The 15,652-nt window shown below is 46.0% G+C and overlaps 1 protein-coding gene across 6 annotated transcripts in view; it reads right to left on the bottom strand.

Annotated features, from left to right (window-relative positions):
- JAKMIP1 (janus kinase and microtubule interacting protein 1) overlaps positions 1-15,652 on the bottom strand; it is a 93,443-nt gene that overhangs the window by 58,845 nt on the left and 18,946 nt on the right. For 5 of the 6 annotated variants that reach the window (XM_056855992.1, XM_056855990.1, XM_056855991.1 and 2 more), the window contains exons 3-7: positions 13,476-13,688; positions 10,590-10,709; positions 7,957-8,103; positions 4,600-4,740; positions 2,946-3,005 (exon numbers count right to left, since the gene is read on the bottom strand). In XM_056855992.1, the coding sequence (XP_056711970.1) occupies positions 2,946-3,005; positions 4,600-4,740; positions 7,957-8,103; positions 10,590-10,709; positions 13,476-13,688 (681 nt within the window). The remainder of the gene's footprint in view (positions 1-2,945; positions 3,006-4,599; positions 4,741-7,956; positions 8,104-10,589; positions 10,710-13,475; positions 13,689-15,652) is intronic. The other variant, XM_056855993.1, reaches the window with a different exon arrangement.

Below are 15,652 nucleotides of genomic sequence, written 5' to 3' on the forward strand. Positions count from 1 at the left end.
AGACGATTGCAGCAGCATTATCCTGCCTGTGTTCCACGGGACCTAATATAATAGGCCTGCTCCTCTGATCCTGGAGAGAATAGGCATGCATCATGACTAGTATCCATTTTAACTAGTAGCCATGAATACCCCTTTCCTCCATGAACATGTCCACTCCCTTCTTAAAGCCTTCCAAGCTGGCAGCCATCACCACATTTTGGGGCAGGGAGTTCACAATTAACTATGCATTGTGTGAAGAAATACTTCCTTTTATCTCTTTTGAATCTCTCACCCTCCAGCTTCAGCAGATGACCCCGCCTTCTAGTATTATGAGAGAGGGAGAAAAGCTTCTCCCTGTCCACTCTTTCCATACCACTCATAATTTTATAGACCTCTATCATGTCTCCCCTTAACTGCCTTCTTTCCAAGCTAAACTGCCCTAAGCGTTTTTACAGCTCTAGCCCCCTGATTATTTTGGTTGCTCTTTTCTGCACCTTCTCAATATCTGCAATATCCTTTTTTAGGTGTGGTGACCACAACTGTACACAGTATTCCAAGTGTGGTCTCACCACAGATTTGTACAAGGGCAGTATGATAGCAGCAGTTTTATTCTGCATTCCTTGTCTAATTAGGGCCAGAATGGAATTTGCCTTTTTCACAGCAGATGCACACTGGGTTGACGTCTTCATTGAGCTATCCACTACCACCCCAAGATCCCTTTCTTGGTCTGTCATTGGCAGCACAGATCCCATCAGTGTATATGTGAAGTTGGGATTTTTTGCCCCAATATGCATCACTTTCCACTTGCTCACACTGAATCTCATTAGCCATTTCAATCCCCATTCCTCCAGATTGAAGAGATCCTTTTGGAGCTCTTCACAGTCCGTTTTTGTTTTAACCACCCTAAGTAATTTGGTGTCATCTGCAAACTTGATCACCTCGTTGTTCACCCTCCAAGTCCAGGTCATTGATGAACAGGTTGAAAAGCACCAGTCCCAACACATATCCCTGAGGGACCCCACTGCTCACATCCCTCCATTGTGAGAACTGACCATTGATTCCTACTCTCTGCTTCCTATTTTTCAGCCAGCTCTCAATCCATAAGAGGACGTCCTCTTATCCCATGACTATGAAGTTTGCTTAGCAGTCTTTTGTGGAGGACTTTGTCAAAAACCTTTTGGAAATCAAAATACACAATGTCCACAGGCTCATTCCTGTCCACATGCTTACTGACACTTAAAAAAAAACTCTAAAAGGTTAGTGAGACAGGGCCTACCTTTACAGAAACCATGTTGGGTTTGCTCAGCAGGGCTTGCCCTTCAATCTTTAATAATGTTAAAGCTAACTGCCCTGTAATTTCCTGGGTCCCCCCTGGAACCTTTTTAATAAATGGTTGTGTGACATATAGGTTAATATCTGTCAATGACTGTAAGTGGTTGGAGCTTACGGGAAGAGACTCTAAGCTGCTGGAAGAGGAGAAGTCTTTGACTCTGGCTTCCGGTGTGATAGGTTGTGCCTAGTGTGACTGGGGCAAAAACCGGAAGAGTGACGAAAGAAAGAGTTGGGGAGAAAGGTCCCTACTGTAGTCACTGAGGGGAGGAATAGTCTCTGGGGAAGGAGGTATGCCTGGCCCAAGGGTTGTGTGAAAATAACTGTAAGTGCTGGGAAGTAATTCCACAGAGAGATAAAGGAAAGAAGAAGGCAGAATCTCCACATTTCCTAGTTTTAGGCACCAGAGTATACACATGAACCTCTGTGTGCAGGTTATGGGACTAAGCTACCTTAAAGTGTTGGAAGCCTAAGTTAAATAAAATACCATGTGCTGAATGTGTTGAACAACTCATTATATGTATAGAAACTCTGTACCTTTCCTTAATACTAGTTTGTTCTCCCATACCTTTCCCTGTGAAATATAATAAAATTCTGTTGTTTTATTCTTGAACTGAGTAAAGCCTCTGGGTGTCTCTATTGTCTGAGGTAAAGCAAAGTAGGTGACATGGGAGAGATTTCCCCCACCCCTCGTCACAGGGTGTTACACTGGCCATTCTTCAGACCTCTGGTACAGAGGCTGATCTAAGGAATTGATCTAAGTGGGTCGGAGCACCTTCTCTATGCAGAAAGGCTGAAGTGTCTGGGACTTTTCAGTTTAGAAAGAAATGACTCACAAAATACTACAAGAGCATCTAATAAAGTTGATGGGCAGTGGATTCAGGACGAACCAAAGGAAATCATTTTTTGCACAATAAGTGATAACAATGCAGAATTTGCTCCCAGGGGTTGTAGTGATGGCCACAGGCATACATGGGTTTAAAAGGGGACTAGACTGATTCATGGAGGAAAGGTATATCAGTAGCTAGTAGGCATGGAACCTCCACGTTCAGAGGCAGTCAACCTCTGAATCCCAGTGCCAGGAGGAAGCATCAGGGGAAGGCCTCCGCCTCTATGCCTTGTTGTTGGACCTCCAGAGGAACTGGCTGGCTTCTGAGTGACAGGATGCTGCATTAGATGGACCCTCACTGGTCTGATCCAGCAGGGCTCTTCTGGTGTTCCTATATTTTCTTTTTGCTGATGGGCTATTTTAGGGAAGAGGGTGAAGGGAGGGGGAGTGATAGAGTTACAGGGGTTTGTTGTTATATCTACTGTCCTATATAAAAAACAATATAAACCTTAATGGGGAAAATAAAAAGCACATTCATTACTGGCTGTAAGATTGTTCTTTAACCAATTTAAGTGTACAAAGAAGAATGTGATGGGAAAGCGCCCCCACAAGGCCACCAAGTGGCAGAATGCAACCCAACTGCAACAACATCTGAACATTTGAAAACAGCAGCAATCAATTTGGAAGAAATCAGCCCAACAGTTAAATATTTTAACTGTGATGCCTAAAATTACTTTTCCTCATTTACATCATTGTATTGTAATATGGAAAAGCCAACATTCGTCAAGATGGAGAAAATGTTACTCACTTTGGGAAGCTTCAAACTTTTTCTTCTATGTTTCTTAGACCGTAACAATCGTTCACGTTCCTAAATGAAGAGAAGCTTTATTTTAATATCTGCTCAAAAATTTCGGAATTACTGCATGGGTGAAGGATCTAAAGCTATACCCTGCTGTATGGGGGGAGGGAGAAGAAACCTTTCACTGATTTCGGAAAAGTAAACTTTCTAGCGTGGTCTCCATCTCCCTGTTCTCCCTTCTGCAGCTCAATCTGCACCCCAGTTGGTCGCTCACTCCTTGTGTTCCTTTAGTTTCTCCTTTTGTTCAGTTCTTGTCCCTTTCACCTCTACTCCTTAATGAGGTTGGTAGTAGAAAGCACCCAAGAGCGCTGTGTGCTCATGCTGGGAGGGCGGTGGTGTCCGATACCCCATGCACACATGCGCTCAGGGGATCTCGGAGACAGGCAGACCCTGCCACATGGCTGGCTGGAACAGGCTGGACAAAGCATGCCCAACCCACTCCAAGACGGAAAAGCAGGCAGGCTCATTCTTGGGCTCATTCTGATGGGATTGGGCAGGTCTTCAACATTCTCACAAACATACCAGCATATCAATGAGATGGTATTTGTTTCAGAAATCCAAGTATAAGGGGTTTATTTTTAAAAGAAAAATCCTATATAAAAGTGGGGAAAGCAATAGGAATTTGGAATTCCCCCTGGGGATGGGTCTCGGCTGGCCCATGAGCTACTTGACTGTGGTTACTCAGCTATTAAAAAGGATGCAGACACGAGGCTTCAGAGCAGTCCATCCTGTACAGGGAAACTTAATTTTCTCAGCACTAAGGCTCAACGTTCTGCCCTTTGTCCATCATCCACCCTGCCCCTCCTAGCACACCAAATTAATAATTCCCCTCACTGCCTGATGATGCAGTGGCATTTTTAAGAGGTTATGGGGTTTTTTTTTTTTTTGTAATGCTAAAGAATTCGCAAAAGCTTGAGTACTTTCTCACTGTAACACACAAATATTGAAGCAGCTCTTTAGACCTTAAAAAAAAGCCACATACAAAAGGCAGCCTAACAAGCCCCCTCCATTTTGTATCACATTATTACTTTTCCTTCTCCTTTACAAAAATCCATTCTATGAACTCTCCCTGCCAGCACTTTAGAACACATGAACACATGAAGCTGCCTCGGTCCATCAATGTCAGTACTGTCTGCTCAGATCAGCAGAGGCTCTCCAGGGTCTCAGGCAGGGGTCTTTCACATCACCTACTTGCCTAGTCCCTTTAACTGGAGATGCCGGGGATTGAACCTGGGACCTCCTGCATGCCAAGCAGATGCTCTACCATTGTGCCACTGCCCCTCCACAAAGGTGCATAAAGGAGAAAGCTGCACATGTGAATGCAGCAAGGACACCTCCCCAGCTCCACCCACCCCTGAAGCTCCTGGGTGAAAGAATCCCTCTCCTGTTCTGAGCAAAATGGGGAGGGGGGGTTAAGCATTCCACAGCCAACACCATCTCTTTGGCAGTAGGAGGTATGAGCCACCGCTGCCAGGCTAGCATTCAGCCAAAAGAGCAATCAAGGGCATCAAAATGGCAGCCATCCTGTATGTGGCTCACCAGATGCTGCGGCTCATGAAGGAAAGAGGGCAAAGACTGTGCCCAAGAAACACAACTGTATTACCACGGAGAGGTCATCAATGACACGCCGCTGCTCCAGAACTTGCAGCTTAAGGAATTCAACTTCCTGTTCTTCCCGCGTGCTGCTGAGATCATTCAATGAAGTATGCCTTCTCAAAGTGGGCTGGGCAGATAATTTCTCTTTCTACAAAAACAATATTTCGCAATCATGTATCCTTTTATTGCAAACATTCATTATTCCCAGGGCTGGCCCTACCATGACGCCAACAGAGGTAGTCACCTCAGGCCAACAGATTTTGGAGGCCAGAAACCTCCTGTCCTACTCACCTACCTGCTTCCTCCACCCCAGCCTTCTCCAGTTCATGCCCCATCTCTGTGTACCCACTTGGGAGATAGAGCAGCTTGTATGAGGCAACCCATACAGGCCCCATAGGGCTACCCCTCCTCTCATTCCTCTCCCAACGGTTTGGCTGACCAAGGTCATTGGTTTTGGCTTTTAAAGAGCACGGGGGCGGAGGAGAAAGTGGGCAAAAGCAATTAGTTGTTCCAGCTCTCAGGCAGCAGAAATTCCTGGCCAGGAATTGAGGGCAGGCTATAAGTATGAAAAATAAAATAAATAAATAAATAAAGTGGCCTCAAGTGGGGAAATGGACTGAGCTGGAAATGACTGTTCCAGCCTAAAATAAATTGACAGAAAGGTGGCCGACAAACGGCGCCACCCTTTTCCTACCCAGCTGAAACCCATACTTGAGCTACGAGAGGGAGGAACCAAGCCCGCAGGTGAGGAAGCAGCAGCTGTGAAAGACCAGCCCAAGCACAGCCACTTGGATGCCCGACACAGATCCAACCATATCCAGGTTACTGTGCCTGCCACCCATTCTCCCCCCTCCCCCAATCATGCATGGTTCAGCCACCTCCAGGCATGGATATCAACCTGGTGGCAATTCTGAAGTAAGTGTGTTCTAGTGAACCAAGTGTTGGGACCAGGAGCTTTGGGTTTAAGCTCCAAGTCAGCCATAAACTAATTGGTGGCTTAGCCTGCTTGTGTCTGAGCATTCCAAGGCACATCAAACATGGACTGATTCATCTCCAGATGAAGAATAACGGGAGAGGAGCCAAAGCTGCAAATGGAATTGGTAGCTTTGGAGCAGGTAAGGCCTTGCAGGGCCAGCAGCCCACAGCAGGGGTGGCTAGAAGGTCACTCAGAAGAGAGAGTCACTCTCCAAGGTGTTAGGAGTAGCTCTGCCCCTCTTTCAATGAAGGAGAGTTGGTTTTTATATGCCGACTTTCTCTACCTTTTAAGGAGAATCAAACGGCTTACAATCACCTTTCCTTCCTCTCCCCACAACAGACACCTTGTGAGGTAGGTGGGGCTGAAAGAGTTCAGAGAGAACTATGACTAGCCCAAGGTCACCCAACTGGCTTCATGTGTAGGAGAGGGGAAACCGACCCGGTTCACCAGATTAAAGTCTGCCGCTCATGTCGAGGAGTGGGGAATCAAACCCAGTTCTCCAAATTAGAGTCCACTGCTATTAACCACTACACTACTCTCTGCTGTAAGACTTTCTTATTCTGCCACTTAAAGCTAAAGTGCCATTCAGAGAGAGAAGCCTCAACCCTTACTCTTCAACTCACCCCCCCCCCTCTCTCTTTCTCTCTGGGAACACTGTATAATCATCACAAACCCCAAGGATGGGTTCCAAATTGCGAATAGCCAGTGGAAGGACACATTTACCATATCTGGGACAGCTTCTACTAGGAATCACCTGAGTCACTTAGTTTTACATGTTCTGCCAAAGCTTGTGTCACACGGGCCTTACAGCTTAGTAATTCTTCAGATTTAGTATTATATATTATTATATATTATTTTTTCAATCTACTTGCATTTTCCTGATTTTCCTTCTGTTACTTTTATGTTCAATAAAGATTAAAACTCAAGGGCTGTGTTTGCCACTGCCTATGATTCCAGCTCTACCCAGGTTGGTGTGCATTCAAGCACAGACAAAGGCCCCCTGACCTGGGAGTTCAGAGGTATTCACGTGTATCCCCAAGCATTCTGCGTAAAACAGGAGACAAGTGCTGATCTCTTTCCATGGGATGGTGGGGGGTGGGATTATGGCCAAATATTATGGCTGTGTGTGATGGATACCAGGTTAAACTCTGAGACTTGGGAGCAGTCAGCCCAATGGCCACTAAGCAGTGGGTGGAATCTGGAGAGCTGACAGGGTTCTTTTTGGAGGGAGAGAAGAATTCTTGAGCTTTTGGCTCTGAGCTCCTGAACTGTGCGGTTGTGTGGAGAGACTCTAAGAACCTGTGTGTTCATATTCTACCGAGCGTGAATAAACCAAACCTGAGTGGTGACAAGGGGAAGATTGGGGTAGAGAGAGAAAACCCTTTCTTCAGTCACTGGGTGGGAGGGGGCTCCTGAAATAGGGAGACTCCTGATTCAGTGTTTTGGGGGAGAAAGATTTGTTTTCCACAGGAGGTGGGCAAGTCTGAGGAGTGGGAAAGGTTGTGGATGAACCTCCACTCGCTGGTATTTTGTGTGCTAGTGTAGTCTGAGTCCACATTAAGTATATTGAGTATATGAATATATTGAATAACGTTATCGAAGGCTTTCACGGTCAGAGTTCATTGGTTCTTGTGGGTTATCCGGGCTGTGTAACCGTGGTCTTGGTATTTTCTTTCCTGACGTTTCGCCAGCAGCTGTGGCAGGCATCTTTAGAGGAGTAACACTGTCCTTCAGTGTTACTCCTCTGAAGATGCCTGCCACAACTGCTGGCGAAGCGTCAGGAAAGAAAACACCAAGACCACAGTCACACAGCCCGGATAACCTACAAGAACCAATATTGAATAACATCTGAGAACTAAGTACTGAACCTGTAACCATCTAAGATTTGAACTGCTCATAACCATCTAAGCTTTGTGAGTCTCTTGAAGAAAAACAATCTAACAACCTTTCTGTAAATAATAAACTTCTATTTATATTCAATATTTTAAAATCAGCTTCAGCCTCTAAGCCTCTCTATTTCACCTGGGGAGGAGGAAAGGGAAGCTTTCTCCTTACACAAACAAGGGTGGCAGACTGTGGGGTATAAAGAAAATTAAAACCTCCTCTCAGCTACTGGTAACAGAAAAATCTGTGAAGGTTCAAAGAGGGGAACAAAAAGAAACACTCCCCATCTCACACTGTGTGTTATTCTAAAATCACTTTTGGAATGTGTCAGGTTCTGAAATGCCACTACCTCAATTTAGGACCACATTAAATTCCAGCCCCAAGAGCCAGTTCACACATCAAAACACGAGGGAGATTCAGCCGTTTGAGACCACTGTCTGGTGACCCTTTGAAATCTCTTCGCCTGCAGATGAGAATTTGTGCTACATGAGGACGGCTGCTTACCATTTCTATGTTTTCCCTGGAGAGGTTCTTAATTTTGTCTTCCATTCTCTGTATACTCTGCAGCATGTCTTCATTCTTCTTGTTCAGCCTTTTGTTCTTCTCTACAAGCGGTTTAAGCTGCACTTCTGTCTCCCGAGACCGTTTCAACTACAGACCATAAAATAACAGCATAAAATGAATATGAAGCTTTCAGCTGGGCTTTCATTGAACAGCAGCACTCCATAAATGCGGTGGTCACTACAGCCTCTCTTCCTCCTGAGGATCCAAGACAGGAGAAAACCGCTGGATAGGGCTGTGCGGCACGGCTGCCCAATGACAACCAGGGACATCTGAACGCCTGCTGGGCCAGTTTACGGTCTGCCTGCCAGTTGAAAACAGAAAGCCAATTCTTTGTTGATTGCTTCAGCTATTTGAGAACAGTCTGAGCCTGTTCATTGGGTCCCTTTTCACATACTGATCATATATACGCTTTTTGAAGAATTACTACAAGACTAACAGATTCCCCCGAAGAAGACTCTTGGTGAAACACATGGGGAATTTTGGGGGAGTAATAAAATATATTTTTACTTTATTTTGCACCACTGGCCTTGGGCTTGTTTCTTTACCTGCCATAAAGATTGTGGCATCCCAAGTGCTGGTCTCTGATACCACTCTGATACCACTCTGGAGAATCAAAGTGGCTTATAATCATCTACCCTTTTCCTCCCCACAACAGACACCTTGTGAGGTAGGTGGGGCTGAGAGAGTTCAGAGAGAACTGTGATTGGCCCAAGGTCACCCAGCTGGCTTCATGTGGAGGAGTGGGGAATCGAACCTGGTTCTCCAGATTAGAGTCTGCCGCTCTTAACCACTACACCACGCGGGCTCTCTGGAAGCTGAGGGTGCTCCACTCCAGCAAGTTTCGCCCAGCTCCAACTCCTTAGTACCGCCCCAGCCATATTTTTAGAAGGTCCCAACAGAAGGGATATCTGGGACTGCTTAGGGAAGAAGGGCAGGGAGGGCCTGCTTCTAAGAATACCTTCCTCTTACAGGTCTTAGAAACCAGTTCATTATCCTGATTATTTCACCTACATCTCCATTAAGTAATTTGACTTTGCTCTCCTAGGAACGAAGATATGAGTATGTCTTTTTAACCATTTGCATAGCCTTCCATTGCAGTATTACAATAATTACCAAATTGTGGGGAAATCCAATCAAGGATAATGGGAATGTAATGGGCTTGAAGCAAAATTTAGGCTTGCAGCATTTAGTCAGTTAATTTTTCTTAAACTCTTTATTTGAACAATAATTGTTTTATTTATGTTATTAACAATCTGCCTTTTTCTCTGGGACTCAAGGTGGATGACCTAGAACATCATCACAACCAGCAGGGTTGAACATCCAACAGACAGTGCAATAGGATCTGACTTGCAGAAATCTGAAAACCAGCCAGAGGTGAAGCACAGCACAAATATTAACATGACATGTTAAATGAATGCAAAAATTAAATAGCAGGAAGACAGCAACAGTTAGTATGAACTATACACAGTGGTATAGCCAACAGGCCCTAACCCTTTATCTCAAGTTTCTTTCTGAACCACATTGGTCATTTATGCATGGGAGTTTTACCTGAGGTTCGTTGTTCGCTGGACCCACACTTTCCTGTTGCGAATCTATGCACCAGCAGTCTCCAAGCTCAAATCAAGAAGCACAAGTCCCTGCCCTTGAAACACTGCTTTGTAATTGGCTGTAGTGCTTACTGTGAGAGAAATATCACAGCTTTTGTGTCCCGTGCTTTGCCTTATGAATGACTATTTCACCTGGGATGATCTCAGGAGAGATCAAAGAATCAGGTTAATAGAGGAATAGGAAGTCCCAGAATTTGTGAGGGCTGGCCACGAAGTCATCTCTAACGGATGGAAAACTCATGCATAACTCCAAGGAACAACCGAGGCAGACTGGGAGCGATTGTGAGTGAAAGTACCCATGCATAAACAATCATTGTTACAGTGTGACTTTATTCCCTGTGTAAAACAGCCCTCTTGAACGATTCAGTTTTGCATAGCTTGCCGAAAGCCAGGAGGGTGGGAACCTTCCTGACCTCCTTCGGCAGACCAGTCCATAAGGTGGGGGCCACAACAGAGGAGGCACGTGTACGGGCAGTTGTTGATTTTAACCATTTGCAGGGTGGCACCTGCAGAAGGCCCTGCTCAAATGAGCAAATGAGTTGTGGTGAAGCAGAGGGAGAGGTGGTCCCACAGATCAGAGGGACCAAAGCTGCAAAGGGCTTTGTATGTGATAGCCAGTCCCTTGAATTGAGCCTGGTGATTAGCAGGATTTGTATCCCAACTGTCTTCATATCCTGTTCGATGTAAACACCTCTCTGTGCTTCAACAGAGAGGGAAGAGAGAAATCAGGCTGCCACCATTGCCATAGTAAGTAAAGAGCAACCGAGAACATGTTAAAAGTTCTGGCTTTCCTAACATTTAAAGAAAAGCTCAAAATCCAAGGAAATGAGTTATCATCACACAGAGTAACAGGAAGAAGGCAAGACAAAAATCACTGCCTTCAAAACCATACTGTCACACGGATGCAAAAGCGCAGGGCATTCAGCACAAATATTAAGCACCATTGGCTGGGGCCTGCGACATTACCAGTTCATTTCTTTCATCCGCTAAAAGTGTATTCCTGTCTTCCAGTTTCCGTATTACAGCATTCAGTTCAGCGATTTTTAGCTGGAACCTCCTCATGTCTCGCTCATCCATATGTGGCTCCTTCACAAGAAAAAGATGCATTAAAGCAACAACACCATCGGCAACATGAAAGGTCATAGAAAAATGAACTTGGGTCACTGTAAACAAGACAGACCCTGGACACGTGAAAGAGGTTGCTGATGTGGACCCTTGCAAATACTTCACAGTAGGCTCACGTGAACGCATAAATCAGAGCTTCCGCAATTAACCACCATTAGGATATACAGAACACAAACCATCGTACACCTTTTCTCAGAGAACAATGCAGGAAGCTTACTACAAAGTTATACTGTACAGATGAACTATTGCTTGGAGTGAGAAAAATCAGCTTCTAAAGAGAGTTTGGAAGAAGAATTTCGCTTGAATAGGCAACATGTTGACATTTCAAAAGATCCTGGAAAGGAATACACCATGCCTCTTTGTAGGACTATATCTGAGGGAAAGCATTACTTTTTAAATCTTGATGTGAATGTTTTGAATCTAATGTGTTACCATCGACATTTTCCAGGAAGTCAAAATACTGATCAGCTGAAGCGTTGCAAGAAGATTTCTAAAGTTTCAAACGTGTACTTGACAATGCAGAAATTTTTTACAGAGCTGGATTTTGAAGGTTGGCTGGCATTTCCTAACATTTGCTGTGGGCAAGTGGGCCAGATCCTTGAAAGAGACCTCCAGCCCCTACCACACTCAACAACCACAAGACCAGCACAGCATTCCCAGCTTTCCTGCGGCCGCTGTGCTCTCCCACATGCAGCGCCCTCCTAAGCAGCATGGAGCCCTTCTACACCCACTGACTTACGCGCACCTGGGATCAGAAGGGGGGATCTCTGCTCAGGAGGGAGTTGTCAGAGGGGCAGGTTTCAGTCGTTTCAGGTAAAATGAACCTCTCCCCAACAGTTAAAATATACTTGAACCCAGACAGAGTCCAGTCCCACTGGCGTGCTCCAGCTGAATCCAGTTGTGAGTTGGAGCCAAAATGGACATGACTACAGGAAATCCATGAACAGAAGTTTTGAATTCTTAAGTATAGTGACAAGCAATTGATTGGATTGAGGCCATAGCCCAGGGAGAGGTGGCATTCACCCTTTCCCCCTGCACTGTTTCCACAGTCTCAGTGCCGCCGCGCCCCCCCCCCCCCCGATGCCAGCATCTCCTCCTCAGATACAGTGACCTTTTCCCCCTGCAGTGCAACCGAGATAGCTAAAAACAGCATGGGAAAAAAGCTAAAAGATGTATTTGCCTTTGCCTGCAGGACGAAGCTCCAGTCCAAACAGGGTTCCCCTGTGTGGGCTGTTTTTACCTTCTAAAATGCTGGTGATCTGCTCACACATCTCCTGCCAACATGTCAAGTTTGGCCCCAAGTGACTGACGTGTTACTATCACACCCTTCTTCCACAGAACTCAGAGGCTGCCTTGTTTTGTCTTCATAGCAATCTCCAGTGAGACAGGATGAAGGCCAAACCAGACGTGATGCTGGAAGTTCTGTGACTGTCATTTTTAAAAATCCAGTGATCAGGTGCATGGGGGCCTGATTCTGAGGGGACTGAGATGTGAAAGGACACAGGTTTAAGGCTCTACCCACCCTGAAACAGCCTCACAAGGCTTGTATTTGCCCTGTTGTAGCAAACATACAGGAACATATACAGGTAATGGTTCTCAAGGCTGTATCAGGTCAGGAAAATGGCAGACTTAACTCCCCACCCCACCCAGGGAATGCTCAGAGTCAGTCCCCTGTGTGCCTGATAATGAAATTAAAACACACTCATGGAACTGCCAGCAACACATCTGTTTTTTCTGAGACAGAATTACACAGTCTGACTCATGGCTGGGCAGGGGCTTGAACCCAGGTCTCCCCAGTTCAAATCCAACACTCCAGTCAATATTCCCACCCACCCCCCATGACTTTTGCTTCACTGAACCTCTGTAACTAAAGTCTCCAGACTCTTTTAACATCAAGTATTTTCTCTTTACTCCTCATTGGCTGGATTCAGAACAGACATACACACACACCCTCTCATATGCACAGAGTACAGACTTGAAACTTATTAATAGACTTGTTCCAAAATCTGAGGCAAGTTTGATGCTTGAAAGATTCAACTGACATTCCAAAATAACTTCAGCATTGTTTTTATGAACGCTTTTATTTCCAGTACCGATTGACTGAGAAAAATTTTTGCCAATGAAGTTTAAAACAATTTGTATTTGCAGTTTTATGTTGGAAAACCTTGAGAATTTTTTTAACTAGAAAATAAAGTCCTCTGAAGGATGAAAAGCACATCTTACTGCTGCATTTTTACACAATTTACTTCTAATTTGTGCTTTTCTAGCTTCTGGCCTGTCTCATCTCTCTGACAGGAAGCTGGACTAGATGGACTATTGGTCTGGTCCAGCAGGGCTCTTTGTTTGGATTATGCATGGCCGTTTCCTACCGTCAGAGGTTGCCTGGCTCTCCCCCCCTGCATTTCCCTGCGTTTTGAAATTCGAGATCAAACAGGTCCCTCTAAACGCAGGCAAAACATGGGGAACTGCAGGGGGAGAGCGAGGTGACCTCTGACGGTGGGAAATGGAATGCATAATCCAAACAAAGACCCGAAGTCAGTTATCAGGTGCACTGTGTGAACAGACTGCTGGACTTGATGGGCCTTGGTCTGATCCAGTAGGGCCTTTCTTATGTTCTTATGAGGGGTGACGGTGAGGGAAACAGCTGTGCGTAAAAGACCTTGGATTCTTAACTCAGGTACAATTTTGCAGCTGGAATTGTGACAAGATGGGTGAAGGTTCTCTTACCAACACGCTTCCTGCCAGTTCGGCACCTTCTCCCACTCCAGGTGGAAGTTCTCTCTTGGGACTCCCATGGTATCGTTCTGCCTCTTTCGCCTGAACAAGCTGTTCATCCAGGGCTTCTTTCTGGAGCAGCAGCTTTTGTGTATGGCCTGCCTGGACACCAAGGTCTTTCTCCAATGCCAAAATCACTCTATCTTTGCCTTTTAACTCATCCATCTTGAAAAACAGTTCAGGAAGGGAAGGAAAAAACAACAACATTGTTAACAACTACTCCAAGCACTTGCGCGAGACACAGAATGTTCTCTTTCCTTAGCAACTCTTTCACGGTAGCCAAGTCACGCTGAAGCAGAAGCTGTGCTCGATTTAAAAATCCCGCATAGCTTCTTCAACAGAATACAACAATATACAGAATTGTATATTGTTCAACAGAATACAACCTCTGTTCCTTGTTTAGTTACTGCTTCTGAGTCGCTTTGCAGTATCAAAACCTGAATCCATTTGAGAGATGCTGATTCCCCTCCATAAAAGTTGGGAACTGACATGGTGGAGCCACTACGAGTGGCTGCTACAACAGCTGAAGATACTTTGTTTTAATGGCAGTACGGAGAGATTAAAAAAAAAACCTCTTCAAAACATCTTAACCAATGGTAAAATAAAAAGCCCTCCTCTTCAAGGAAATACCCAAAAGTACCGAAAGCAGCTTCAGCAGTGTGCATTTCTGAGGCACCCCAATAAGACAATACTTAAGGGCAGCCTTTCTTGGAACAAGAAGTTCCATTCTCGGATCACACAGTTAGTGACTAAAACAGAATTTTTCATATCTTCAGAAAACATCAGAGGATTCTCCAAACACAGAACCTTCACTGCTACATGAATATCAAAAAGGATATGAGCATTTAAGCAGGGTGAAAATGGAAGTGTTGTATGCAGAATCATCAAAATCCTTAAAATCAAGGTAATACGAAATCATTTTGCCACACAAAGCGAAATAGACAAGGATGCTACAGCAGCTCCCATCTGATGACTTCATTAATGACAATAAGTAAGAAGTGATGTTTACAACAGACACATCACTGCTAACTAAATCACTAACACTGATGTGAGCTATAAAGCATGGGGGGTGGAATCATGTTACAGATTAATTATGCTAAGCATTCACTTGCATGTCACTGTAAAATCCTTGTAGTATCAGAACACTTAGAGCATATCCTACTCAAGGGGCACAGAATCATAGAGGAAGGGGCCATACAGGAAGGGGCCGTACAGGCCATCTAGTCCAATCCCCTGCTTAATGCAGGATCAGCCTAGAGCCGTGTTGGCGAACCTATGGCACGCGTGCCATTTCCGGCACGTGTCGCTCTTTCCGCCGGCACGCCCGGCTTGCCGCGGCTCAGCTGCTCCTCGCCCCTCCCTCGCTGAGCTGAGGCCGTGACTTAGCTCTTCCTGCAAGTCGCTGGCCTTTCCGGCTCTGCCCCGCCCACCTCCACTGTAGCCTCCCGGGTGCCTCGTGGTTCCCAGGAGGTTTTTTGGTCCGAGGCAGGAGCTGCCTGCCTGCCTGCTGCCTCCGGAGGCCCTCCCACGCCCGGCAGCAGCAGCTTGGCTGCACTTGGTGCTCCCCGGCTACCTACTCGTGAGTCGCCTCCCTACTCGTGAGTCACCTGCCCCGCGGAGTGTGCTTGCGCCTCCCCGAGCCCTCCCACCAGGGCGTCTGCCTGCCAAGAGAGAGAGCGAGCTGCCGCAGTGGTTTGAGTGGTAAAGCTCAAATGGCTGGGGGGGGGAATCAGCCTCCGTTTGCATAGTCTGGGTTTTGGGGGGGTGTCGTTTGCTGGTGGAGTTTGCAAGTGGGAGAGGGAAGGGTCTGCTTCAGCCAGAGGGGGTGGGGGGAATCAGCCTCCGTTTGCATAGTCTGTTTTTTTTTGGGGGGGGGTGTCGTTTGCCGGTGGAGTTTGCAGGTGGGAGAGGGAAGGGTCTGCTTCAGCCAGAGGGGGTGGGGGGGATCAGCCTCCGTTTGCATAGTCTGGGTTTTTTGGGGGATGTCGTTTGCCGGTGGAGTTTGCAGGTGGGAGAGGGAAGGGTCTGCTTCAGCCAGAGGGGGTGGGAGGATCAGCCTCCGTTTGCATAGTCTGGGTTTTTTTGGGGGGTGTCGTTTGCCGGTGGAGTTTGCAGGTGGGAGAGGGAAG

Source organism: Euleptes europaea, chromosome 9, assembly GCF_029931775.1.
Source record: "Euleptes europaea isolate rEulEur1 chromosome 9, rEulEur1.hap1, whole genome shotgun sequence".
Lineage (NCBI taxonomy): Eukaryota > Metazoa > Chordata > Lepidosauria > Squamata > Sphaerodactylidae > Euleptes > Euleptes europaea.